This window comes from Anastrepha ludens, chromosome 5 (genome assembly GCF_028408465.1).
Source record: "Anastrepha ludens isolate Willacy chromosome 5, idAnaLude1.1, whole genome shotgun sequence".
NCBI classification, from domain to species: domain Eukaryota; kingdom Metazoa; phylum Arthropoda; class Insecta; order Diptera; family Tephritidae; genus Anastrepha; species Anastrepha ludens.
The window spans coordinates 55,390,026-55,416,339 of record NC_071501.1 but is presented as its reverse complement, the minus strand read 5'-3'; the positions used below and the strand labels follow the sequence as shown (position 1 = coordinate 55,416,339).

Here is a 26,314-nt window from a genome sequence, read left to right as displayed (position 1 = left end):
CGGAGGGCAATTTTCTAAACCATTCATACAAAATGAAGAAACAGTTCTTTCTAATAGCGGCCCCCTCGACAGACAAAGGAAAACTTTCTAGTGTATTTCTGCTATGAAAAAATATCTGCCGCTTGGAGTCGGCTTAAAACTGTAGGAGCCTCCATTTATGTAAGAACCTCAAAAGGCTCGCCACAAATGGAAGGAGGAGCTCGGCCAAACACCCAAAAAGGGTGTAAGCGCCAATTGTATTATATATATAAATATAGTTCCTGGTTTCAATTGTTTGCAGAGCATTACCTTGTGTAAGCCCAAAGTAAGCGCAAAGACCAGCCAAAATACTTGTCAAATCCCATATAAATATCGTTACCCATACTCGTCTGTAACAGCGTGTTTGTATACGGTTTGGTACCACCATGCTCATTTACGTGGTTTTTTCTCATTTGTTATTCCATTATTTATTTATTTAGTCAATGAATTGCAATCCTTACAGAAGTTGCTTAGATTAAACTACTGATATATTACGTGTATTTAAGAACAACTATAACATAGAATTCAAGAGATTTAAAAATGCTACTCTTGAAAGCGAAAAATCGAGAACAACATCATTATGAACGGTATTTAATTCCCAAAAAGCAAGAGTAATAGGAGTATTACTGACATACATACTTAGTTTTAAAGTTTCCCCCGTAAAAAGGGTAGAAGTTCCTAAGATATGGCTGGGGAACATTAAATCCAATCCTTTTCAGCAAGTTGGAAGTATTATGAGTAAAAGACAGACACGGTGTAGACTTACAAATTTCTAAGGACTTGAGACTTGTAAGCATGAGACGAGCAGAATATGATGGCATGGAATTCATAAAATTCATGGGCCGAAAGGCACATTTGAAAAATATTTTGTAGAAATACTGTACTTAGTGCACAAAATGTTAGATATTTTCGAGTAAGATATTTGAAAGCACTTAAACAAATTCAGCGAAAGACGTGAGTTCTGGCACCATAAGTAGAGCCTATCCATATCGGTTTGAAGTTTAATGGCATCCTCAATTTATCAAAAAAGAAACAACTTTTGATGTCATTAATAAAAACACAAATAAAAGTGGTACCATGATACTTCCTTGCGGAAGGGAGGTGGTAGCAAAGGGAGTATATGAAATTCCATCAATTGTTACAACACGACGTCTATTGCTCAAATAAGAGCGTATCCATTGCAGAAATGCAGAATGACCCCAAAACAAGCTAATTTTTTAACTAAGAGAAGCCTTGTCGAAGGCTTTCGAAATGTCAGTGTAAATACAGTCGACCTGGAAACCACCCGAGAAAGAATCAATGCAGTATTCACTAAAAACAGCCAGATTAGAAACTGTAGATCTGTTAGCAACAAACCCATGCTGATTAAAGATTTAACCATAAATCTCAGCTTTGCATTCACCGCGTGCTCAAAAATTAATAAAAATAATAATACTTTCTAACGTCATTTTTATTGCCACTCTTAAAGAAGGGCGTAATGAAGAAGAAAAGTCGGACGGAGGATCGAGATATGGCAACAATGTTTGGCAGCTTGTCAATATCGAGATATTTTTGTCTGCGTCAAGTTTTTCCGTAAATTCTTTGGTAGCCAATTCATCTCCAAACGCAGTTTCTTCGTTGAATTTTATACTATGGAAAGCATGTCTTTAAGAAATCCTTGCAGACATTTTAGGTTGTTTTCGATTGAGACAAAATGTCTCACTCAACTTCTTTAATACATTTATAAATTCTTAATGCTTGATAGCAATTTAATCCACCGGTATTTTTTGTTTTTTGTGATCAGTATAATTTTTCTTAATTCTTCTAACGGTATCTTCTTGAACACCAAAATATCTCCCTAGAGCCGTTGTACCTTTTCCTTTTGCAGGAAATGATCTACAATTTTGGTTTTAGTTACCAAACAGATCACCTTCCTTTTCGTTTTTATTACTGGGGAATTATTTATTAAGCTAATAAATATAATACATTCTTCTTCTTCTAAGTGGACATATTTTAAGGTTAATGGGCAAAAAAAAAGTACAATTAAACTATTTATAATAAATATTCAAAAATTTTAATAGGTGATCTTTTGAAAATGAAAAATCTACCGCAGCAAATTTAGAGATTTTATTAAATGCAATTAAGATTCTAGTAATAGAAGCATTCTGAGCATAAAGGGATTTTGAAAGACAAACATAGAAAAACTCCGACGTAAAGAAAATCCTCTCAAGAAGCGTCGGACAGTCAACTGCACCACGGATTAAGTCAAAACTTAAAGAGGGTTATTCTCCTGCAATGATTTTAAGTTGATTAATAAGCATCGCGCTTCATATGTAGCGATAAGATCCAAAAACCCTAAATTACGCACCGCGAAATATAAGAATACTTTTTGGATTCGTTCAATTCTAGCAGCATGGAACGTATAACACGGAGACCAAGTGAAGGATGCATACTCCCGTTTGGAACGCACAAACGCCGTATACAAAAGCTTCAGCGTATAAGGGTCGGAGAAATCGGAGCTATGCAAGCAAGCATGGCGTAAGATTTGGCAATAATTAAATTTATATGACTAGTAAAAGTAAGCTAAGAATTATGTGACATTGCGATAACGGTACAAAAATATCTCTTATATTAATAATGCATAGATTTAAAAATTATTAAAAAGTTACCTTTTATTGAATAGATAAATTTATACGATTTATTTTACTTATATTTTTTAAACATCCACAAACACTATTGTTACTTTTTACCTCATTTCTACGTTTTTCTTCAAATAACACATCTCGCTAAAATTTCTAAATAAAAGTCACAACTTGCTCGCCTTTTTTAACTTCAATTCTTATGGTGCAGCATTCATCGACGTAAGCGCAGGCCCCTGTCAGCTGTTACGATGAAACTAATGAGAGCCCCATGTAAATAAATTCTCACCACCCTTCCGTTCCGTATTATCGTAGATTTTATAGTAGGATTTTGGAAATTTTCGTAGAATCGTATCAGCTGATTGCTCTCTCACCACACAGTGCTGCCAAACAGTAAATTTCGAAATCATTTACAAAATAAACTTAAAATAACTTAAAAACCATGTTGAATAATGTTAATTATATATAAATTAACTATTTGCATTTGGTGGTTTTTGGCTTTGGTTTATTAAACAATGTAAAATTGTAACTGAAATCGCGGATGTATGAAAAAGTGTGTATGCCAAAATAACAACGGCAACATTGAGTCGATACAGCCAAACACAAGCACACACAAACCGATGTATTGAGTAAATATATAACTAAAAGGACGGAATTGTTTTCCACGGGATAAGTTTTGCCCCATTTTGTATATCCTACGGGCTGCGGTAAGGCACTACGATACGTTTGTCAGTGTGCGCACCATTAATCACTTTACTTCACGTTTACACTTATGACTATACTTTAACCTATACCGAGTGGTATTGATGTTCTGGATAAAAAAAATAGGCATTGAACTTCGAGAAGTGCTCATAGGCTTAGAGTTTATTGTTAAATTATTCAGGTGTTTTATTATTAATATGTCATCTATGTATTTTTTTGCGTACAACTTTAGCTCAGCTTTCAGTTTCCTATATGATTACGCCCATGCCTCCGCATATATCGTAGCTTCATCTTTATTATTTTATTTCCGTTGCGCAATGATCGATGTTTGGCTGCTTTTTCCATTACTTACAGAAGTAATGAACAAAAATCAAGCTAATTAAAATAACACAAACAGCATTCATATATTTCATCAGCTCCTTCCTGTATGCTGTTCTCATATTTAGCCTTCTTTTAACATTTTGCACATTAGCATTTGCATCAACTTTTTTGTATTCCTTCAGTAATGTTTCATTATGTTTCTTCACTATTTTTTTTTTTTTTTTAAAGCTTAAATAACAATAAAATTGCTAAATAAACAAAAAGATAACGCAGCGCTAGCAACGGAGGCTTTCAGCTTCTTCACTATTTATATTCCACAATTCTATGTCAATGGAATCCATGATACCGCTTTTTCTTTGTAAATAACTTAACAGAAAAATGTAAGCAAAACGGGTTGTACAATCTACATATACACGTGCCAACCATTGTACAACTAGTAACTTCACCTATCGAAAATTAAAATATTTTAATTTTCATACAACCGTTGGACCAACATGGAAATTGGTTGTACAACCATACTATACATGATACAACAGTTTCTCCAACATACCCATGTTGATACTACGGTTGCAGAGTGTATATATAGCATTAAGTAGAGGCAGACAATTTTTACTTTGTAGTAAGTTGAAAACTCATTCACAAGGTGGGTTTATTGAGGTGATATGATCAACGTCAAGATGACATGCTTTACATTTGTGTTCGTATATTTACATTTGTGTTTGCTGAGATATTGGTGCAAATGGAACATTTATTCACCTATGCCAATTTATTGACACGCGGTTGTCCTTTAATTTAATTCATTTAAAATTTTAGGGCAATTTATTGGGGCTGTATCATTGCTAGACCGTGGTGAATCATACAAAGCACTGGTTCCACTCGCTGCTTATCGAAAAGACGTACAAAGGACCACAAGAATTGGCAATCATTTCTGGTAGTGGTTTATATACTGCTGCATTGAAGCTGCTCATTGGCTTCAAATTATCACCTCTTCTGACATGGGTACACCGCATTACCAAGGCAGGCGCCAATGAAGCATAGGTGTGATTACAAGAAAATGAAATGTCTGGTGAGAATAAGTTGTTTCTATAGAAACATTTTCTTCGCTTTACGAGTTTTTTTATAATTTAGATTTGCCTTATCGCAATAAAGCAGGCGGTATGGGTCGGTCACTGTTACAAAAACTCATTTATGATTATGAGTTAAAAAATTCTACTAGCGTACGTAAATATATAGCAAACAAGCTGCTAAGTCTCAACGCTTTTATACCGTAATGGCTATATAATGGCTACAAGGTATGAAATTTGCTACAAAAACGTTTTATATCATTTATGCGTACCAACAGTTGGCGAATTGTCCAGAGCTATTGTATTTGTTCGTCAAACATAATCCCTTAATTGAAGCTGCCGAATTACCATATGCCCTGTTGGAAGCTGGAAGCGAATATTTCAGTTTTAAACATATAATGGCGATTATAAACCAGGAAATTGTATTTTCTTGTAAATACATTAGATCTTTTGTTGCATGGATTGAAATTGAATGCTAATTTATATAACGAGTATAAGCAGGTATGCATAATAATAATTCGAATAATAGGCATAAATAAGCAATAGTTTTTTATATTATAGGTGCTCACAGATATAGAGGACGTCATCAGACCTATATCGATACCGCACAGCGCTCAGCAGGGGATAAAGTCCAAATGGATTAAATAAATTAAAAATGATATTAAATAATTTATCAGTCAATTTTGGAAAGCTTAAGAACTTATGTTCTAAATACAGATTATAAAAATCAAGTTTTTCTTATATCCTTTAAAAAAAAAAATGAGGTTGTCTGTAGAGTCGGTTTACTGACGATAGTTTAACGTGGCAACGTTATAAGAAAATACTGATGTAATGGTTGCAATTTTCAAAACAAAATTTTAATTTTATTTGTTTGATAGATATTTTGAATGGATATAGGGGAGGTAAATGGAATCGCAATGATCAAGTTAAATTTACACAAACCTGAAAAATGACGAAACATTTATCAAATTCATGAAAAATATGTTCAATTTCGATTGTGCATCAGACGTTAATAAGTCAACAACATCATCGATTTGCCTTTTTCAAGACACACTACACTCGAAACACTCCCTTTCATTTCCTTTTCTTCCTATCATCGTCCTATTCTCAACAGAGAAATGGTTCATTACCATGCACACAGGAAGAAGGCATATGTGAATTTATATACAAATGCGCATATACAGACATATATATGCTCACTCAAGTAGGAGAGAGCCAGATGTCGAACGTTGCCGAACGCGGGGGCCGATTGTTCTCTTTGTCGTTCGTTCCGCGCTCTCGCTTGCGCTTCAAGCAAGGTAACGCCGCATGAGCAAGATAACGACGATTAAACAAGATAACGACACATTTTTTCGTGCGTGCAGTTGGCTAAATCGAATTATAAGACGTTATCACGTCAAAAAATTATAAATTCTCATTCATCATCGATATAAACTGTTTCAACAGAGATCTTAAAAAATGTATAAATTTTTTTTTTCTTTTATACATATCATGGTCATTAGTAGCGTAGTCGTATTTCTGATAGCCATCAATATCCTATGAGAATAGAGAAGTACACAAGTAAAAATTGCAAATTAAAAATGTGATACAAAAACAATTGAGCTCAATATTACATACATTACTATCTGCACGCAGTGAGACTTTATTTTGCCCTTGTTTGTTGTTTTTGCGTTTTGTTTCTCTATTTTAAACCTTTCCGTGTCCAAACTTCATTCTCTACATTCAGTTTCACCATATTAATGCCCGTGGCAGATACTGCAATATGTATTAATAATTAAAATACCCCAAACGTAGATAATTTTTTTCATATCTACAAGAATTTACAATTCGAACATATTCTACGTACTAAATCTTCAACGAACTGTGGGAATTTTGGCGACTTTTTATATTATGACAATTTCCAGCGTATTTTTCAACTAACTTTTTTAAGTGGTAAATTAGCAAACGTTTCTCCCCTTTTTCTTCTGCTAATCGCTGTAAGTATGGAGAACAATCGTTGCTTAGTTTTGGCGAACGTTTCTAACGCCAATTGTAATGGTATGGAATCCTCCTAGCCGGAGCTGCGCTTAGAAAGAAATATTATCTAAATGCAAGTATCGACAAGTATTCTCTTTACTTACCTACATACACACCCGCATCGCAAATTCTGGTATCTTGAAAGCAATTTACTCAGGCCCACAAATTAATAAATCAATCGAAAGTAGAAAGCAATTTAAACGCGAAGCTTGAATTAATTTATTTACGTTTCACAAGCAAATCGCCCTGAAGTAAACAGCGGATTTTGACGTGATGCCTACACCAAAGGCAACAACAAATACATGTATGTTTTCACTTATATGTGATTGCCATCACCTAAAATAAATTATCCTTGCTCATTGACCTCCGCATCTTCGAACTAATTTATAGACCCGTCACAATGGGTCTGTTGCGGCAATGGATTTGACTGACAGAAAAATACATATGTGTATTTGAGTCGAAGGCGCCACATACGTGTCGTACACTATACATTCTGAAATTTTTTTTTTGTTTTTCCTCTACTGTTACTGGGGAAATTAAAACTTGCGAGTTCCATTATAAAGAAACATTTAAGTGCTGCTAAATAGGCGTATCCTTTTCACAATAAGCGATGTGCAGTTTTTACGTTTTGTGAGAAATTTGGAAAGCGTATGTTGTTTTTTTTTTACAAAATATTCCTATGCACACATCCCAAAGGTAAAAAAATGTCATGTATCTGCAGCAAAATATTTGAAGAAGTCGGAAAACGTGCAATGTTATAACTGAGTTAAAAGCGTTGATGATTTTTTCGGACGGGATTAAAAAAAGTTATCTATCCAAAGCAAGATCAAAAAGCCGAACTGATCGTTACATGAGTCGGTTTTAAGGAAAAGTGGTGTTACTGCACCCAAAGACACAATTCGACTGCATTTATGTGGAACACACTGAAAAAACCGCTGCTCTCGTTATCTCCCAACAAAATGGGATGCAAATGTTAGATTGGCCTTTAGAGTCCCCTGATACCAAGCCAAAGAAAATTTTTGGGCAATAGTTAAGCCAAAACTCAAAGTATGGGCGGTTAAAGAGTTACCAAGGCAAATTCGGGGGATTTGTGTTCAATTGCCTCCACATCTTGCGCAGAATGAGAGGCTTGTTAAGTGAGTGGGTTTAAGGCGACCCGTAAATACATGGTTAGCATCGTAGGTAACTTCATCTGCCCGGCACATCATCCCCCTCCGAAACAGAACGTTTGCTGAACCTACCATTAGATGAGTTAAACGATGGCAATCGGTGACTACACCGCACTAGCGGGGCCTAGTGAACTGCTACAACTTGCGCAAAAATAAACACAAAGTATGACTCGAAGATATGTAGCCATAATAGCTAATGGTGGTGATTGTAGATTTTATTGATTAAATTGCGTTTTATAAATATTATAAGCCCATACAATGCAGTTTGTTAGAATCAAATTGGTCAAATAGTTTCAAAGTTATCGTGGGAACGCTTCTATCAGGTTGACTGTATGTATTTTTTTTTTTCTCTATGTAGATTTTACGCACGTTAATTTGGATCATTTGAACGATCCCACCCATAGATATACCCCTGAACTATTTACCAATGGCTGAAATTTTTTTAAAATATTATATATACTAGTTTTCCGATCAAAATCCGATGTTCTAGTTTATAAATTTGCGGGGCACTTAAAACAGCGAAATGATAAAAATTAAGTTAGAAACCTAACCTTCGAATGCATTTCTTAAATGAAAAAATAAATTCAAAAAGAGGCTTTCAAGTCTTGCAACTATTGCTGCAAGCTAGAAGCTGAATTTAAAAAATATTAAATTTCATACTGTTAGTTTAGAAGAATAATATTCCTTTACATAAAAGCATTAACTTTTTATTATTTTACTGAAGTCTATTTTGGTAGACATAATCTTTCCACTTATTTTCCGATATTCTAAGAAAAGTGGTAATTATTAAAGTAATCTAAACTATACGATTGTTAATAATGAGAACTGACACGAATCACAATTCATTTGGAGAACATAAAATTATTATTACATATATAAAATTTCAAGATATTATAGGTACAAATTTAAAATGCACTCTTAAATATATGCAATTTATTTCAATTTAAAAATATTCTTTAATAACTCTACCTTAAAACTCAAAGCACTAATTCAATTCAAATCGTTTATGCCGGTAGTTGTAGTTTCTTTCCCTTTAGTACTTTGGTTATATACAAATAGAAGAAATCGCAGTATAAAATAGTCTGCACTATTCCAGCAAATATCGCAATCAAATCGTAATGAGTTTCTGCAATATAGCGATGTATCCAGTTCAGTAAATAAAGAGCACGATATGAACCAAGCGCGAAGAGATAGTGACTAGTAATTGATTCTGCTTCTCCTGTTTTGCTAACCATAAACAGCTGCGGTAGAATTGCCACCGACTCCAAATATATTGAAAATGTCCAAAGTATCTCCATTAAAGTAAATTCGTGATTTATGATCATTGCTAGTAAGCCACAAGGAATCAGCAAAAACTCGATGCGGAAGGTGTCATGGTTGTGGTCGTAAGTTCCTCTAAATTTGCCATACATCAAATATAATGTGGTTCCAGAAGCTGACAGGAATAATATCTTCATCAAAGAATTATATAGGCTGACATAAGTAGTAAACAAGTCCAAATAACGTGTTAAGTAAACTAAAGCAAAAAGAATCTGAGATTTTCCCGATATTCCTGCGCACGATCGAGTTTTCCAAATTTTTAACAGGAGAATTATAATTGCAACTACGTGCGACAAATCCCCGGCTAAGCGGAAAATATTCATTTCTTGTGATTGGGCTAAAATGTCACTTCTTATTCCATAAAATCTTTTAACTTTTAAAAAAAAAAAAAACTTTTAGAATCTGCCGTTTCTCACTAAATACATCAGTATATGAAAGGCAATAGAGAAAGATAGATAAGCACACAAATGACGTGGCTGACAAATCATATTTCCTAATTTGCAATACATAACATTAAGCGGTAAACACACTACGCAATGGGATTACAAATTAAGCCAACATTTTTTGTTGGATCAAACTAGTTGAGTAGTGTACATGGATATTGTTTTTTTTTGTTTTATTACAAGCCGTTTGACTCTTGCTTGACTTGAAAAGAATTTTTTTAATTTTTTGTCCGCCATGTCGAGCTAACAAAATTTTCATAGACTGATTGAAAATGAAGAGCCAACAGACATTTCTAGTTTAATTCTTGGAATATACAAGTATATTGTATGGATTCATATATACATATACATATATGTTAGAGTTAGTACGATCAACAAAAAAATAATAATCTGTTCAATTGTCATCCTCTGTCACTTCATCCTTAAATATGTGTCAAAACAGAGTATACCACTTAAATATTGTCAGAGTGTATATGCCGAAGAGCGCTGAATATAACTTGGATATAAATCCAACCAAAACAGCCACCACTCCCTTCACCAGGAATGTAGTCTTACCAGGAATGGGGAAGATCAGTATGGGCGGGGTTGTCATTAGATTGGTCAGCGAAGTTAAGTATCTTGAACTTGTCCAAGCTGATGCCAAGCTTAACTGGAAGAGGCATGCTGACACATCTTTGTCCAAAGAAACAAAGGATCTTATAGTCTGTAAATGTCTACAAGGAAAATCCTGGGGCTGTAGCCTAAGAATTCTGAGATGGGTGTACATCATTGATGCTTGAGCTGAAAACGATTTTCAGTAATCAGCCAAGTGGACCATGTTGAATATAACTAGGGAAGGTTTCGGTTTTACTAAAGTCATTAAATTCGAAAAGAAGTTCGTAAATGGAAATACATCTGCATTTGAAAGGAAGGCATAGGCGCTGAATATATGGCCCCAGAACCAAGCGGTCTGTGCCAATTGGCAGTTTTCCAAACATCTTCCAAGCGAAGGTGTTCACTATCTATCTATGTGCAAAGATAAACTTAGACTAGCTCCTGAATACACGACTGGCCATTCTGAGCGACAGTCAGGCATCATTCAAAACGTTGTCATCCTTTCAGGTTAAGTCCTCATTGTCCACCTTCTCCTTGAATGCAGAGCAATAGCATGGAGAAGGTTGAGATATCTCAGTCATTTTCAGCCAGAAGAAAGGCACATATGCTCAGTCCAACCCAGCTCTATTTTAATTTAATAAAGGAACTGGGTCTGGATGAGGTACTGTGATTAGTAGAGGGCACAAAAGGCCATGAAGTCAAAGTGCAAACTTCAAATTAATTTGATCTAAACATTGCTTTACAACACTTTGACGAATCATGAAAATTCACATAACAATACGTTGCTACTAGAACGAAACTTAAGGGGGTAGTATGGTATTTTTTTTTTTCATTTTTTTTTTTTTTTTTTTTTTTAATTATTCTATAACATCTTAAGATTATTGTGTGAAAGTTTGAAGTGCATTAGAGTAAAATTGACAAAGACACAAAGGATTAAGTATCTACCTCTCCAACCGGATTTCACGCTGTAAAAATCTTCACAAATCTTTAAACGCGTTTTTCTCACACTTGCCTTTTTTACGGTCGGTGTCCACTGTAGATTCATATCTACTGCACCGATTCTTTTCAAATTTGGTTTTTTTGTTTCTTTACTTTATTCACGAGGTAATGACGTCGAGTTTTTTTTTTTTTTTAATTTTGTCATATTTTAAAACAACAAAGTTTTCAAGTTTTTTTTATGAAAAATCGGTGTTTTGACTTCAAAGCGCTTTAAAAAATTAAAAAAAAAAAAAAAAAAATTCGACGTTGTTACCTGCGAAACTTTATTAGCTGATGAAATCAATTTGGTTTTTTGATTTTAGTTGATCCAGTAATGAGTTCTGAGGGACACCGCAATAAAACTTTTTTATGAGACGTCCGCGAAGATTCGCTGCCACCAACTCATTTCTTCATAAAAATCAATGAAAATTTCACACAATATTCTTTAAATATGACTTTATAATGAAGTAATTTTAAAATTTTGAATAAATCAACTGTGTCGACAAAAAAAATTTCGAAAAATATGCTTGTTTTACACCGAATTAACCATACTACCCCCTTAAGTGACAGACGACAAGATAGAATTTACTAGAAGCAGACTCTTAAGGTGAACCTGTAAACGTAAAAAATAACGATTTATAGAATACAAAAGGGCCACCTTCCGGAAATCGCTACTTAATTCTTTGCGATATTGAAATTCAATGACTGCCGCGCTACGAACAAACAAAAGGAAGATATTTTACTTGTTTTATAATTATTCAGTGAATGGCTTAGTAATTTTGTGATTTCAAGATTTGTGATTCTTAAATTAAACAAATTAATTAAAATGAAGTGCCGCATGTTAAATTGTGATAGCAGGAATTATAAAAATACCTCCAAATGCAGTTGTTAGTTTTTTTCACGCCGTGAGAAGAAAGTGTGTGGGGGTGTATAATATCTTGTGATGGAAACTCATTCCGATTGCTTTTTCTCTTCACAAGCATGCTGTTTCTTTTCTTCCTTCCTGGTCTACTGCTTGACTTAGTCTTATATTATTATATATATATATGATTGGCGCGTACACCCTTTTTGGGTGTTTGGCCGAGCTCCTCCTCCTATTTGCGGTGTGCGTCTTAATGTTATTCCACAAATGGAGGGGCCTACAGTTTCAAGCCGACTCCGAACGGCATATATTTTTATGAGGAGCTTTTTCATGGCAGAAATACACTCGGAGGCTTGTCATTGCCTGCCGAGGGACGACCGCTATTAGAAAAATGTTTTTTTTTTATTAATTTTGGTTTCACCGACGTTCTATCTGTGAATTCCGAATGGTAATCACGCACCAACCCATTCGGCTACGGCCGCCGCGTCTTATATTATTACTCGTCTAATACTAAAGCTTTTGAACTGCAAGTGACCAATTACTTTTGAAGTAAGCTCTCTAGTATATTTAAAATATTGTTAAAATCACGGAGTTTCGCAAACCGACTGGCAACAATAGCAAACGAGAGGCCAAAACAAAAACATGAAATAGCCTTGATGGCGACAGCAGTTAGCCAGACATTGGTCAGATAACGTTAATGTATAGAGAAGTCTCACGAGCTACGAATAGTGTGAATTGTCAAAAATGAAGTGAAACCGCGAACACTTTTTCACCTCGCTCAACTCGCCAGCGGGGAACTGCTTAACAGAGCTGATTACAGTGAATTGTGTACAAGTACATTGGCTCAGCTCAGTTTTTGGTTTCTGTATTAAATGAAATTGACGAATGCCGACGGTATTTTGCAAGGAATTTGCTTATGCATTTCTTTGTTCCCTTGATAAACGAAAATTTATTCAGTTTATATTTTCAAATAAATACAATAAATAAAAGATTTGAAATTGCGTCAACATTTAACATTTTCATGTGTGTGATTTAATTAAAAAAAATAATTTAAACAAAATACCTCACATTTTGTGTGTGTGTTTTAGTAAATTTGAAACTTTTTTACTTAAATTTGATGAAATTTTTTACTTATTTTTCGAGTCGAAATTAACTTTAGACGAGAATTCATAGGGCATGCAAGTGTTGCTCAATATATGTATGTATGTATATTATATTGTATGTATGTATATATTGTATATTATGTTAGTTATGTTTGTGCAAAAGTTCAATTGCATCTTCAATTCTTATAGTGTTACATAGTATGTGCATACGCACTGCAGCAACCATGATCTAAATTTATTTCAATTTACATTTTACTACAGGGAATAATATATGTATGCATATTTGTGTTCTGAACTTCCAGCAAGGCAATGCTTATTAGCATACACATACAAATGCATGTAAATACAGCCGCACACACGGGCCACTCACTTTATCCCTGTAAATGCGTATGTCGTCCAAAGCTAAAATTCTATGCCTAGCGACTACAAGAACAAAATGCATTAATAGGCGCAGGCGTAGCTACCATCATTCTAGTTGCCATAGCGCTGATCAGTCTGAAAGAGTCGCGGCGGCGCCGAACAGTTTCAACTATTGACCTGTACAACCAAAACTCATCATCAAAAAATTGATTGATAAATTCGAGCTCTTAGTTTCAGTTATAAAACGAGCCGCCCATATGCCAATTTTCTCGACCATTCGAAAATAGTCAATATTGGAACATTTCTTATAGAATTATTTGCCAATATTTGGTAAATCTTGAATTTTAGTGAAGTCGAGTTCCCGCGGCTCCGTATATATGTTTGCACCCATATATGTATGTATATTTGTCTTCTAAATGCTGTGTGTTTCACTAGGCAGGGCTAGTATACCTTGGTCGGGAAAAACCCGAGTCATTCCGGTACGTAGAACCGGCTGCCATGGGAATGTCTTCTTCTAAATGCTCGACAACCGCAGATGCTGTGCGTCAAGTGCGCACACGAGTATACAGTAAGTTGCAGAAAAACACAAATAGCATTTTAATACAAGGAAAAAATTTAGAAACAATTATTTTATGTTAACTGATAGTAGGCAAATAGTCAATTAGTAAATTACTTTATGTATGCAGTTCTTCAATTGATAAAAAGTGCATAAAAACATATGCATATATCTGCAAGGTAAAAAACTTATTCTGAAATCAAAGTATTTGAAGGTGCCTGTACACATTTCAAGGCTACTGTACATACAATGTTGTGCCTATGAATGTGCGGTGGGTTTCTTGAGAAGTTTTATCATAATGTTTTTTGCTGTGGTAAGTGCACACAGAATATATACATATATGCGCATATGTACATATATAAATTCACATATTTGTATTCGCATAAGCCATCTTCCTGTGTGCATGGTGATGAATCATTTCTCTATGAGGATCATTAATTTGATTTGCTTGAAGAATTTAAAATAAAACCAATTGTATCATCATCATCCTTATCGAATTTATAATTAGTGACGACAAGTTGTTAATAATACAAGCTTTTTTAAGGTTTTTATAATTAATTTATTATTGTGTATGAAAAAAAAATTTATGGTAATGTTTACCATATGTATATCTAATATACCTACATGCGTTGTATACTAATATGTATATAAACATGCATACGAATCTATTCTGTACGCCAGCAATTCAAAGCTAATGCAAACTATATTTTTCCACACTTGCGCGGCACTCTCTCCCTCTGATTTCTCTCCAGCAGCTATATTAAATAATTTTCTACTGTTAACTTGTGGTGAAGTAATTTCTGAGTTGAATTTCTTACCCTTGTTTTGTTAGAGCCCAGTATGAGGAACGGGCCGGAACTGAACTTTCTCTATGCATTTACGTTCTCTGGTTGAGTTAGACGAAGACGACAGCAGACTTGTAAGTTGCTGCTGCAACAGAACTTGGAAGAAGAGACGAGCTGCCATAATTAGAAATTACGATAGGGCACAAATGTTAACCACTTAAAATGCCTTTAGTGTGTGGTAGCTATAAGGGTGAAGTTGTTGGCATAAAAACATTTCGATATTTTATTACACTTTTCTATAAACGCACTAGTGTTGCGTTTGTAGAATGTGATATTTAATGCATTTCCTCTTGATTTAATAGAAACATTTCCTTTCGCATCGTGGCTTTTGCGTATATGGGTGAGTTTCTTTTTTGATGCGTGTATTTGGGAACAAATTTAAGTCGAAATTAAGTTTTATGTGTACTAGAAAAAACTTAATTGTGATATCCGTAGTATTAAATTAATACTATATCTATTTGTAAGTTTAATATCAATACAGATATCAATTGTGTGAGAGGAGTAGTTATCTACATAAACATATTTGGAAGTGGTGTTGTGTTATTCAATTTTTTTGTTTTTAGTTCCAAAAGTAATTCATCATGCCTCAAAATGAGTATATGGAACGCCATGTGAGACTTTACGGTCGGCGATTAGATTATGAGGAACGTATTCGTAAAAAAGAGGCTCGCTTCCCTAAGGAAAGGGCACGCAAAGCACGTAAACTGCGTGGTATTAAAGCAAAATTATTTAATAAAGAACGTAGAAATGAGAAAATTCAAATTGCTAAGAAAATAAAAGCTCATCAGGAAAAAAAATGCAAAAAGCAAGAAGAAAATGTTGAGGAAGGCGCAGTACCTCATTATTTATTAGATAGGGGCCAACAGGCCCGTGCTAAAGTCCTGTCTAATATGATAAAGCAAAAACGGAAAGAAAAGGCTGGCAAATGGGATGTACCACTTCCAAAAGTACGAGCACAATCCGATGCAGAAGTTTTCAGAGAATTAAAAACTGGAAAGACCAAACGAAAGAGTTGGAAACGTATGGTAACAAAAGTTACATTCGTTGGGGAGAACTTTACCAGAAAACCTCCAAAATTCGAGAGATTTATTAGACCGATGGGACTAAGAATGAACAAAGCTCATGTTACACATCCTGAACTTAAGACCACGTTTTATCTCCCCATAATTGGTGTTAAAAAAAATCCTAGTTCCACGATGTTAACTTCTTTAGGAGTAATAACAAAAGGCACTGTCATCGAAGTAAATATTTCCGATCTAGGACTTGTGACACAAACTGGAAAAGTTGTCTGGGGCAAATATGCTCAAGTAACAAACAACCCAGAAAACGATGGGGTTATAAATGCAGTGTTGCTGGTTTAAATTCAAAAACTTAGACTAGCCTGAATTTGTTCAATGTGTTAAAACTTAATAAAGCAATAGAATAGAATAAATACTTCTACATTTATCGTTCACGATGTTTATTGTTTTTGGTCTCTACATTTGGTCCCATTTTGTTTTTGTTTTTTTTAATAGGTTTGTAGAAATATTTAGCCATGCAAATTTTCGTAAAAACCCTAACGGGTAAGACCATCACGCTTGAGGTCGAGCCTTCTGATACCATTGAGCATGTCAAGGCTAAAATTCAAGATAAAGAAGGAATTCCACCAGATCAACAGCGGCTAATTTTCGCTGGGAAGCAACTGGAAGATGGGCGCACATTGGCTGATTACAATATACAGAAGGAGTCTACCTTACATTTAGTACTTCGTCTGAGGGGTGGTGCGAAGAAACGCAAGAAGAAGAACTACTCAACCCCAAAGAAGATTAAACATAAGAGGAAGAAGGTTAAGTTGGCGGTTTTAAATTATTATAAGGTATGAGATTTTATTATATTACAATACAAAATAAATAAAATATTTTCTTCATTTAGGTCGACGAGAACGGAAAAATACATCGTCTCCGTCGGGAATGCCCAGGTGAAAACTGTGGAGCTGGTGTTTTCATGGCCGCTCATGAAGATCGGCATTATTGTGGAAAATGCCAATTAACTTTCGTTTTTTCAAAACCAGAAGATAAATAAAATGTGGAAACAATTTTGTTAAACACGGTATTCAAAAATCTTTCGTTTGAGCATTCAGTTCAGAATACATAGTTGGGCGCCATATGATAATCGTTACTCTTGTTTTCTTTTTACGTCGATAATTAAGTGAAGTCTATAGAAATATCAGACCTGCAATCATTCGCTTTTTGTAAGCATTGGTTGACTAACAAGAAGAAGTACTAGAGAGATATAAATAACAGAAAAACATTCAAGCCTACCCGCTAAACTATTTTACGCGCATATACTAAGGGTATGAACAATAGAGGTGAGATAGGTTTAGCTTGTGTGTCTTTGTTATGACTGTATTGGGTTGGGACGTCTATCCTTTCATTTTGGTTTGGTTTTGAATTCAGAAAGAAAGTCGTTGGAGTTTCCGATGATTGATTGTGGAAACGACAGGGGTCGGTCGTGCACATCCTCATTCTGTCTTTAGGGAGGTTTGTAAAATGAGTATACCCTCCCAATAATCGTTTGGTACTACCCAAGGCGAATTTATTACAGGTGACAGCAAACACATATAAGTAAAACCCTACATGTATTTGTTGTTGCGTTTGGTGCAAGCATCATGTCAAAATCAGCAAGCAAATGTAAACATACGAATGTAAACATACCAATACATACAAACAAAGCATATCAATTTGACGTAAGCCATACCTACGGCGAAAAATTCAGCTGGGTGAATGCTGTCACCTTATTAAATCCACCTTGGTACTACCTTATATCTCTTAGGTATATTTGGGGCATGATGCAAAGAATAATGAGATGGCGCCTATCGTGGTCCCGTTACTTTGCGCTCAGCGAATTTGACAACTAGTTACGTGATTTTAGCTCCAGTATGGCCAGATTACCATTTTCGTAACTTGATTTAGAATTTTTTTTTTGTTATTTTTATTATTTTTTGTCTCGGAGTTTTAGTTCATTCCACATGACATTTTTCTAGCCTATTCTATTTAAAAGTAATGTTTATAATTTTGTAAAATATACATTTTTTAATAATTATTTAAATAATTCACTCAGTTTTATTTAGCTTTAATTTTTTTTAACATCTGGTGGCATTGCCCGCGATTGCCGGTGTTGTTGGTGTTCTTCTGCTTTCGGCAGTCAAATCTCTCTCTCGCTACTGCAGAGTTGCCTAGCTTTGGATATAAAAACGCACTAAATGCCCATTTAAAGAAAATAAAACACGAAATTTTTATTGTGTTACTTAAAGAACTTTGTATGCGTGACAAATTGTCTGTAGAATGTGCGTTTTTTTTTAAATAAACGTGTTATGCTTATGTACAATTTAATTTATGAGTTTTTTTTGTTAAGCGAGACTCTTTTATTAAGGGAACGACTTTTTTGCTATATTTGAAGTTATGTAACTAGATAAGGTACTCTTTTTGTAAAAATGTCAGTATGGTTTCTTTAGTATTTTCTGGTATTTTGTTGCTTATTTTTACTATGAATACACCTCTTGATGCTCTATGTCTCACTAAGGATTGATGACCGGAAGAAACGATTACACCTCTAGTTTTAATTCGCATTCAATAAATTCAAAGGCTTTTTAAAATGTGTAAAAAGGTTTTCAATCTTAAGAAGAGTTGAGAGCGGGGCATTTAATATTTTTGCATAGCCTTAAATGAAGCCAAAAATTAAATTTGCACTTTCAAATTATCAAATTTTATAGGAGTAAAAAAATTTTCATTAGCACTAAAATCTTCTCAGAGTGGCCTTTTTTAAACTTCTTTTGTATAATAATACAGTTTTTTTTTAACCTAAAGTTTCGCTAGCCTTAAATTAAAAACAAAAAGAAACAAACACCAAACTTAAAAATTGTCGCATTTTCGGTATAAAAAAGCACTAAATTTATTGCGAAGAGCAAATGGTTGGCAATACTGCCCAACTCAGCAAACGTGACGTCACGTACGCTCTGATGGGCGCAATCTTGTTTCTATCATTCTTGTATTTGGGGTATATTCAGAAACGCATTATAAATGCGCAGTAATTGCAGCGCTGGCAGCACTGCCAATGAGACAAGTGTTGCAATTGATAGACTGGCAGTATTAAAATTTTTCCTGCAAATAATTCGCGACGTTTGATACAAAAATGGCGTTTTGGAACGCGATGCATTTGCAGTACTGCCATATTTGCATTTCTGAACGCATTGCCAACACTGCAAAAGTACGTTGCGCATTATAATGCGTTATTGAATATACCCTTGTTTCTGTTAAATGGCACTGTTTGTTTGATAATTGGCATTTGAAGGTCAATCATGAAGTTGTAACGGTGAAATATCAGATAGTGAAAAATTAAGCAATTTTCATATTCAGTACGGCATTAGCTTTAAAAAACAGTTATGCAAAGGGGGAATAGAGGAGTGTATTCCCATTCTGAAAATGGAAGCTGGTAGTTTTTAAGTATTTCACCCTGTCGCGAAAATTGTCTGACAGTAGAATATATTCTTCTAGCAGCATAAACATCTTCCTAACATATTTGGGGAATGCTGCTGAAGTGACATTTCTTGGCCAAATATAAATCTGGGTCGTTCCGGTTAAGTAGAACCGGCTATTGTGGGAAGGCTTTGTTATTGTAGCAGCATAAACATTCCCCTACCTACATATGGGGAATGCTGCTGGAGTGACAGTCCTTGGCCAATTATAAATCCGGGTCGTTTCGGTAACGTAGAACCGATTGTCGTGAAGGCATAGTCGTTAGAGCCGGTTCTGTCCATTGTATAGATCCATAATTAAAAATACTCTTAGCTGTTATCAAAAAATGACCACAGCTGAGATTCCTTGATTCTAAAACCCTCTTTTATGTAACATGGTTACATAACAAATTATGAAATGTCAAAGAAAATCGTACCAAAAAGTCTAAAAAAATTACGTAAAAGTTCAGATGTTTTTGAATAAAAAGTATTATTATCGCTAAGAAATATATTAAAAAATATCTTATGGTTAATTTTCCAAGTCAAAGATGTTCTATTTTTTTGTCGATATTATATTGTGTTTAATGTTGTCATAAATATTTTAATTTGGCATATCAACTTCGCCAATATGCCCAAGCAAAAATGCCAAACACTGTCATCATACACTTCATTATCTCCCCAAAAAATAGGAAGAAGAGTGTTCTTGTATTTTTGTACAATGGTTGTACCGATTTTTATTTAGGCCTCTTCTAGTCGTCATCTTCTCGCTATCTTTATGCTCGATTAACTTAACGAAAAATTTCCATGCCAAGTTATCGAGCATAAGTATAAATAAACATGTAGGCATCGCCGGACTAGAGCTGCCTTAAAGTACGTTCACATATACATCAATTAGCAATAAACCCACAAAATTCATCTACCCGTTAAGACTGTTTTGAAAGATTTTTCTTGGTTTTGGTATTTTGATTTGTTTAATTATTATTCACGATATGATGAAAAGCCAAGGAGAAGGAAAAGCTAATTTAATTGCGCAACTGGCTGCTAGTAATAAACAGTTGGAGGAAATCCGTAAACGACGTTTACTGAGTTTTCAAAAAATTATGCCAGTAATATGCGTGCAAAATTCGATGACATAATAACTAATAAGAGGAGAAAGCGTTTATGGACACATTTTTCTTGTAATATGAGTGCATAATTAATAATATTTAGCCTACATTTTATTAGAATTATGTCTACAAACCTGTTTTCTTTTTCGGCGTCCATTTTATTTAGTTTTTACTTTGACATTTTTCTTTACACGTGTAGAACTAATGATCTATTACGCAGACAATACAGGGTTGTATGTCAAAAAGTATGGTTATTATCTAGGATTATTTCATAATCTCAGATTTTGTATGGGAAATCTCGCTTATGATTAATGCTTATGTGAGCGTATTATAAGCAAAAATCTGACATCTGTAATCATCCTCTTGTTACTCCCAGACGATAATTCATACTGTCTCTTCGACCGTCGATAAATGTTATCAAACAGTTGCTCAAACTGCTAAACAATAGTGCACCACTTGACTTCTCCATGTGGTCCAGATTTCCATCCAGCTTTCAAAGCTTTCCCGACGGTAGCAACGTGTTTATGTGAAAAATTTGGGTCCGACGGGACTACCCTATATTACGAAGTTGATCAACCTGTCCATGATCGGTCTCATCATTCGAAGTGTAAATTATTGCAGAATGAAAAATTGCCGCAATTTAAAATAAATTTTAATTTAATTTAGTTAAATGATTTGCTAACATAATGAGTAGAGCAAATTTCGTGGAAATATAGTCCCAATCACACTACGGGATGAAATGCAACCACAATGCGGTATCTTTGCTCACAGCTTATTTCATGCAAGCACTTGTTTATGTTGAGGCGGTGGCTAGTCACTTGGTTAACGGTATTTTGAATTTCTATTTTATATAGCTAGCGTACAGTTATTGTTCTATGCAATTTTTAGTATGTGATCGCCACGTGAACAATATAAAAATATATAAAAAATGGGCCGACGTACTACGATTGAACAGCGAGAACTGGCCATCAAGCATTTTCAAAGCGGAAAGTCGTAGCGGAAAATTCCGAAAATAGTTTGTTTGAGTAGTGCTACAGTACAAAGTATCATTGAGCTCTTCGTTTCTGAATATCGGGTGCAAAATAAAGGCCGATGTGCCCCAATTAAATTTTTGACGAACGTGATGAGCGTTTAATTGTTCGAAAAATGAAAGAACACCCAATGCTATCGGCTTCAAAACTGCTAAACGATATTCAGCAGGAAGTGGGCAAGACATGTTGCGCTCAAACAGTGCGACGGGTACAACGTGAAAAGGACTTTAATGGTCGAGGAGCAGGAAAGAAGACATTCATAAATAAAAAAAATTAATTGAACCGAGTTACCTTTGCCAGAGAGCTCGAAAGTACAAAGTCAATCTATTCGGCTAAGATGGAATGTCTTACGCCCGGCAGAAACCTCATACAGAGCTCCACCAAAGCAACATAAAACCAACTGTGAAACATGGTGGTGGCAGTGTAATGGTATGGGCATGCATATCAGCAGCCGGAGTAGGGTTTGTCGAGGGTAGTATGCACAAAGCAATGTACTTCAATATTCCAAAACAATGTACTTCAATATTCTAAAAGAAAATCTTCTCCAAAGTTCTGCGAAACTTGGAATACCTCAAGATTTCCGTTTCTATCAGTACAATGACCCTAAACATAAGGCGGCAATCGTGCAGACATGGCTCATATGGAACTGTCCACATTTAATACAGCATTCGCAGTTTTAGTAGTTCGCCTGCGATGCGATTTTAAGTCATAACACAGAGGCATGTTAAAGTACTAAAACGATTTACTGAATTATTATAGAAAAATAGTGTGTGTAGCGTAATCACCGGTCGTCTTCGTCTAGCTCATCTAACTGTAGGCCCAGTATACTAGCTATTTCGACAGGTTGGGTTCAGAAGGAGAGGGATATTAAATGAGTGGGTTTAATAGGGCATGTGAAAAGGTGGTTAGTGTCGTGCGGGGTGCCTTCACATGCTGCACATATGTTTAGTATGTCAGGGTCGATTCTGGATAAGTAGAAGTTTCACCTGCTACAATATCCAGAACTTAATAGTGCCAAGGCTACGCGGGACTCTCGGGGAAATTGGAGCTCTTCGTCTGCGATGGGTGGTGGTTGGACTCCGATAACGGCATTCGAGGGTCGGAGGTTAAGAAGGTGGTGAAAAACTCTCGATGAATGTCGTTTATGGCCTGTCTGTACACTGTCCGAACCAGAAAATGTCCGCGTAGTTGAGGAAATGCCTCCTGATGTGGCTCAGGCTCGAGCAGGTGTCTGCATGGGTGAGGCCTACGCAGAAACTGCTTACTAAGCAGTTTGTTATGCTCCTTAACAGGCAGCATTTGGGCCTCATTATGTAGATGTTGTATAGGTGACATCAGAAGGCATCCTGTCAGGGTCCTTAAAGCAGTGTTTTGGCAGGTTTGAAGCTTTGTTCACTGCGAATCACTGGTTCCAGGCGACCAGACAGGCGCGGCATAGTTTAGAACCGGTCGGCCTATTGTTTAAAAGTCGACAGCAACATTTCCTTGTCTTTGCCCCAAGTGCTGTCGGCGGTTTTGGTTGAGGCCGCGGTTTCCTGGGTGTTTATGACGGTGAGTGCCATGGTGGCGCTGTGCACTCTTCGGAAACCATGCTGGTGCGAGGCCGAGGTCAAGTGTTTCGTGAAGAGTGGGAGTAGAAGGGCCTAAAGAGTATTCACTATTGGGGAAAGGAGAGTTATCGGACGATAAGACTCCCCTTGATTGGCGGGTTTCCCAGGCTTCAGTAGTGGGACCACTCTCCCTAATTTCCACTTATCAGGAATGATGAGAGTGGCCATAGACAGGTTGAAGACCCTGGTGAGATATTCTACTCCCAATGGATCCAGCTCTTTCAACATCAGCATGTTTAGTCCGCTTTGGATGGTTTAATGTGTTTGATGGGCCCCTGAACCTCGTCGCTGGAGAAAGCAAGTGGCGCACTGTTGTATGTCAGTTTGTGCAACCGTCTGGTGGCACTACGTTTGGATCTGTCGACCGGAGGATGCACAATAAATTGCCGGCTAAAGTTGCACGCGTATCTCTTCGGATCCGACGAAGCACGACCGTTGAAGGCGATATCAACCTTGGGATTATGCTTCGTCGAGTTTGACTGGGATTCTAAGGTGGTGTCCCTACGGTCGATGCCTTCATCGATAAGACGCTACTGCACTGTATGGTGGACTATGAACGCTAAGCCTAAACCGTGGTCTCGCTCGCGATCCTTTCTGTGCACATTGTAGCCGTCCCTGGTGATCAGGGGGGAGCTAGCGTGCAGTTTTGTCTCTTGGACCGCAGCTATCTTGATACCATGTCGGCTCATAAAGTGGACTAACTCGCCAATCTTGCTCGTAAGTCCGTTGCGGTTTAGTTGTAGGAGTTTAAATCTCCTCGGGAGTGCGATCGTAACTCCGGGGGTGAGAGACGCGTGGTGTTGTCTGCGTTGGTAGTGCTGTGCGTTCCGTAAGAGTTGTTGTGGCCTGACGTTAACAGACGGCCGCACAGCAGGGGGGGTTGCGGGTGCGGAGCACTGCAGCAGGGGGCAACGAAGTCGCGTGTCCATTCACGGGTGGTGCGCAGGCCAGAGCACCTCCGACGTCCTCGCTGAACTTGCGCAGTCTTCAATAAAACTCAAAACGTATGTAAATGCAACTTTATTTAACCGGTAATTTTTGATAAACCTGTTTTAAACCGTATTTAAGTAAACTTTTTCTAAAACAAAGAGGGTTACTTGCATCGCTCAATTCTGAGACTCCATTCGCTTCTTTCACTTTTCTTCTCCATAAACACAGCCGCACATGTCAGCGAACACATTTTAATTTGAAAATTCAGCTAACTTGACCAAAAACTTATTTGCTAAATTGTCTTGTTTACATTGAAGTGAGCTGTTGTCGAAATATCAAAATTTGGCATTTGAGTTTGGCAGCATTTTTTTCGTGTTCACATGGAACCCACGATAACAATTTTTTCGTATTCGTTACAGACATTCGTATTCGAAGGTTTTCTACGACGGATTCTATGATAGGACTGATTAGGATATCGCCTATAATACGAATCGCCATCTAACACTCAAATGAGTCAAGCGTGCCAAGTGTATTATGGCCTGTTCGTAAGCTATTCGGTGTGAATAATTCGATTGGTCGATCACCAAAGCCAGAAGCACAGCGTGTCGTTCCTTCTTCTAATCACAGACGAAAGCCTTGAACCACTGCAAAAATTGGAGTCGGTTCGGCGTACGGAAGGCCCAGCTGAAGATATTCCATTCTGCGAACTCGGAGGAGGAGCAGGGTGAGGCCGACGGCACCAGCGAACTGCTGACCGGCATGCAGTTAAATGACGCCGAGCCTGGGAAAGCAAACCAATAAAAAATGGTTTTAAAGGTTGTCCAAATTAACCTGTAGCACTCACAGACTGCAACGGACAACCTAATCGTTCTCCTAGGGGAGAAGAACGTTGACATAGCCTTAATCCAGGAACCCTGGGTGCGGAGCAACGAGGTGAAGGGGTTCTCGGGAAAAATTACAATGTGTACTATAAGCGAACTCAAGGTGATCCTATATCATGTATTATAGCCAAAAAACATGTAAACATTTTTTTAATCCCATCATAAAGTTCACAGGATATGACAGCCGTTGAGGTGGAAGTCGCTGACGGTGTCAGCATCACACTTGCCTCTATCTATATGCCACATGATCGGCCAGCACCGTCCGAGGAGGCTTGTAGGATGCGACGCCAACGCGAGGCATGCGTTGTGGAGAAGCTCTGAGACAAATGGCCGGGGTGTCTTTTTATAATTTTATTATCAATACTAACTTATCGGTAAGTAACAGGGGTAACACTCCCACTAAAATTTTCCTAGTACGCAGTATTTCAGAGGATGAGAGGAAGTGATTGATTCTACTTTACTGTCTGAAAATAGCTCAGTAAGGGTAGATAATTGGAAGGTATCAAATAAAAGGTCCTTTTCGGATCATAGTTGGATCCTCTACGATCTTAAGGTGGATCCCCCATACCGTATCGAAATCTTTTAAGAACCAACTGGAAGAGGTTCAAAAATGCAGGAGAGATTCCTATCCACCAAATCACTCTCACGAAAAGCCTTGAGAGTAGGGTTATAACACTGGAAAAGGCATTTAGTAGGGCCTACAAAACGTCCTGCCCATAAAATTTAGTAAAAAAACTCACCCTCTTTGGTGGAGCAGGAGCTCTTAAAACTAAGGGAAAAATCTAGATCAACGTTAAACCTCAGCTACTCGACGGGAAATAGGGAATTGTACAGAAAAAGTCGGAGAAAATACAAGAAGGCAATCAGGGCTGCCAAAAAAGGGAGCTGGAGGGAATTTTATTCGTCAATCGAATCCACCAGGGATTCTGCTAGGCTCAGACGTGTTCTTTCTTTTCAATGGCTTCTTGGGTTAAGAAACCTGATGGTATTTGGACTGCTACGGCTGAAGAACGTTTGCTAAACACGCATTTTCCTGGATGCAGCGCTCACGAAAGTGGGAGGGGAAATATTAGGCGGAACCAATATAAACCACAGCATCTTGCAAATGAAATAATTACCAAGGAGAAAGTCGCATGGGCGATCAAATCTCCGGGGCCAGATGGGAACATTCCAAAGATGGTACAGGAAACCTTGGACTGTATCCTACCATGACTAGAGGAAATTTTTAAAGCGTGTTTAAACTTAGGCCATATTCCAGATAGTTGGAAACTAGTCAAGGTCGCCTTCATACCAAA

At 36.5% G+C, this 26,314-nt stretch overlaps 3 protein-coding genes and 1 long non-coding RNA gene across 8 annotated transcripts; 3 read left to right on the top strand and 1 right to left on the bottom strand.

The window, feature by feature from the left end:
- The first annotated feature begins 4,233 nt into the window (after nt 1-4,233).
- On the top strand, nt 4,234-5,454 carry LOC128863737 (uncharacterized). Of its 3 annotated transcripts, none has more exons than XR_008454624.1 (4): nt 4,234-4,302; nt 4,473-4,725; nt 4,788-5,224; nt 5,285-5,454. It is a non-coding gene; the product is annotated as an uncharacterized LOC128863737 (long non-coding RNA). The 3 variants fall into 3 exon arrangements; XR_008454623.1 differs by having other exon boundaries at nt 4,283-4,356; XR_008454622.1 differs by lacking the exon at nt 4,234-4,302 and having other exon boundaries at nt 4,363-4,725.
- Nucleotides 5,455-8,078: 2,624 nt separating this feature from the next.
- LOC128863736 (ER lumen protein-retaining receptor) lies at nt 8,079-9,690 on the bottom strand. The gene has a single exon (XM_054103046.1). The coding sequence runs from the start codon at nt 9,549-9,551 to the stop codon at nt 8,913-8,915; it is 639 nt and encodes a 212-aa protein (XP_053959021.1). The 5' UTR covers nt 9,552-9,690; the 3' UTR covers nt 8,079-8,912.
- Nucleotides 9,691-15,224: 5,534 nt separating this feature from the next.
- Nucleotides 15,225-17,060, top strand: LOC128863361 (ubiquitin-40S ribosomal protein S27a). 2 transcript variants are annotated; one of them, XM_054102485.1, is made up of 3 exons: nt 15,225-15,309; nt 16,484-16,824; nt 16,881-17,060. In XM_054102485.1, exons 2-3 carry the CDS (start codon nt 16,504-16,506, stop codon nt 17,028-17,030), a joined length of 471 nt encoding a protein of 156 aa, XP_053958460.1. In that variant the 5' UTR covers nt 15,225-15,309; nt 16,484-16,503; the 3' UTR covers nt 17,031-17,060. The 2 variants fall into 2 exon arrangements, with proteins under 2 accessions (XP_053958460.1, XP_053958461.1); XM_054102486.1 differs by lacking the exon at nt 15,225-15,309 and adding an exon at nt 15,341-15,429.
- On the top strand, nt 15,226-16,425 carry LOC128863359 (ribosome biogenesis protein NSA2 homolog). Of its 2 annotated transcripts, none has more exons than XM_054102484.1 (2): nt 15,226-15,309; nt 15,533-16,425. In XM_054102484.1, exon 2 carries the CDS (start codon nt 15,551-15,553, stop codon nt 16,328-16,330), a length of 780 nt encoding a protein of 259 aa, XP_053958459.1. In that variant the 5' UTR covers nt 15,226-15,309; nt 15,533-15,550; the 3' UTR covers nt 16,331-16,425. The 2 variants fall into 2 exon arrangements, with proteins under 2 accessions (XP_053958459.1, XP_053958458.1); XM_054102483.1 differs by lacking the exon at nt 15,226-15,309 and adding an exon at nt 15,339-15,429.
- Nucleotides 17,061-26,314: the final 9,254 nt, after the last annotated feature.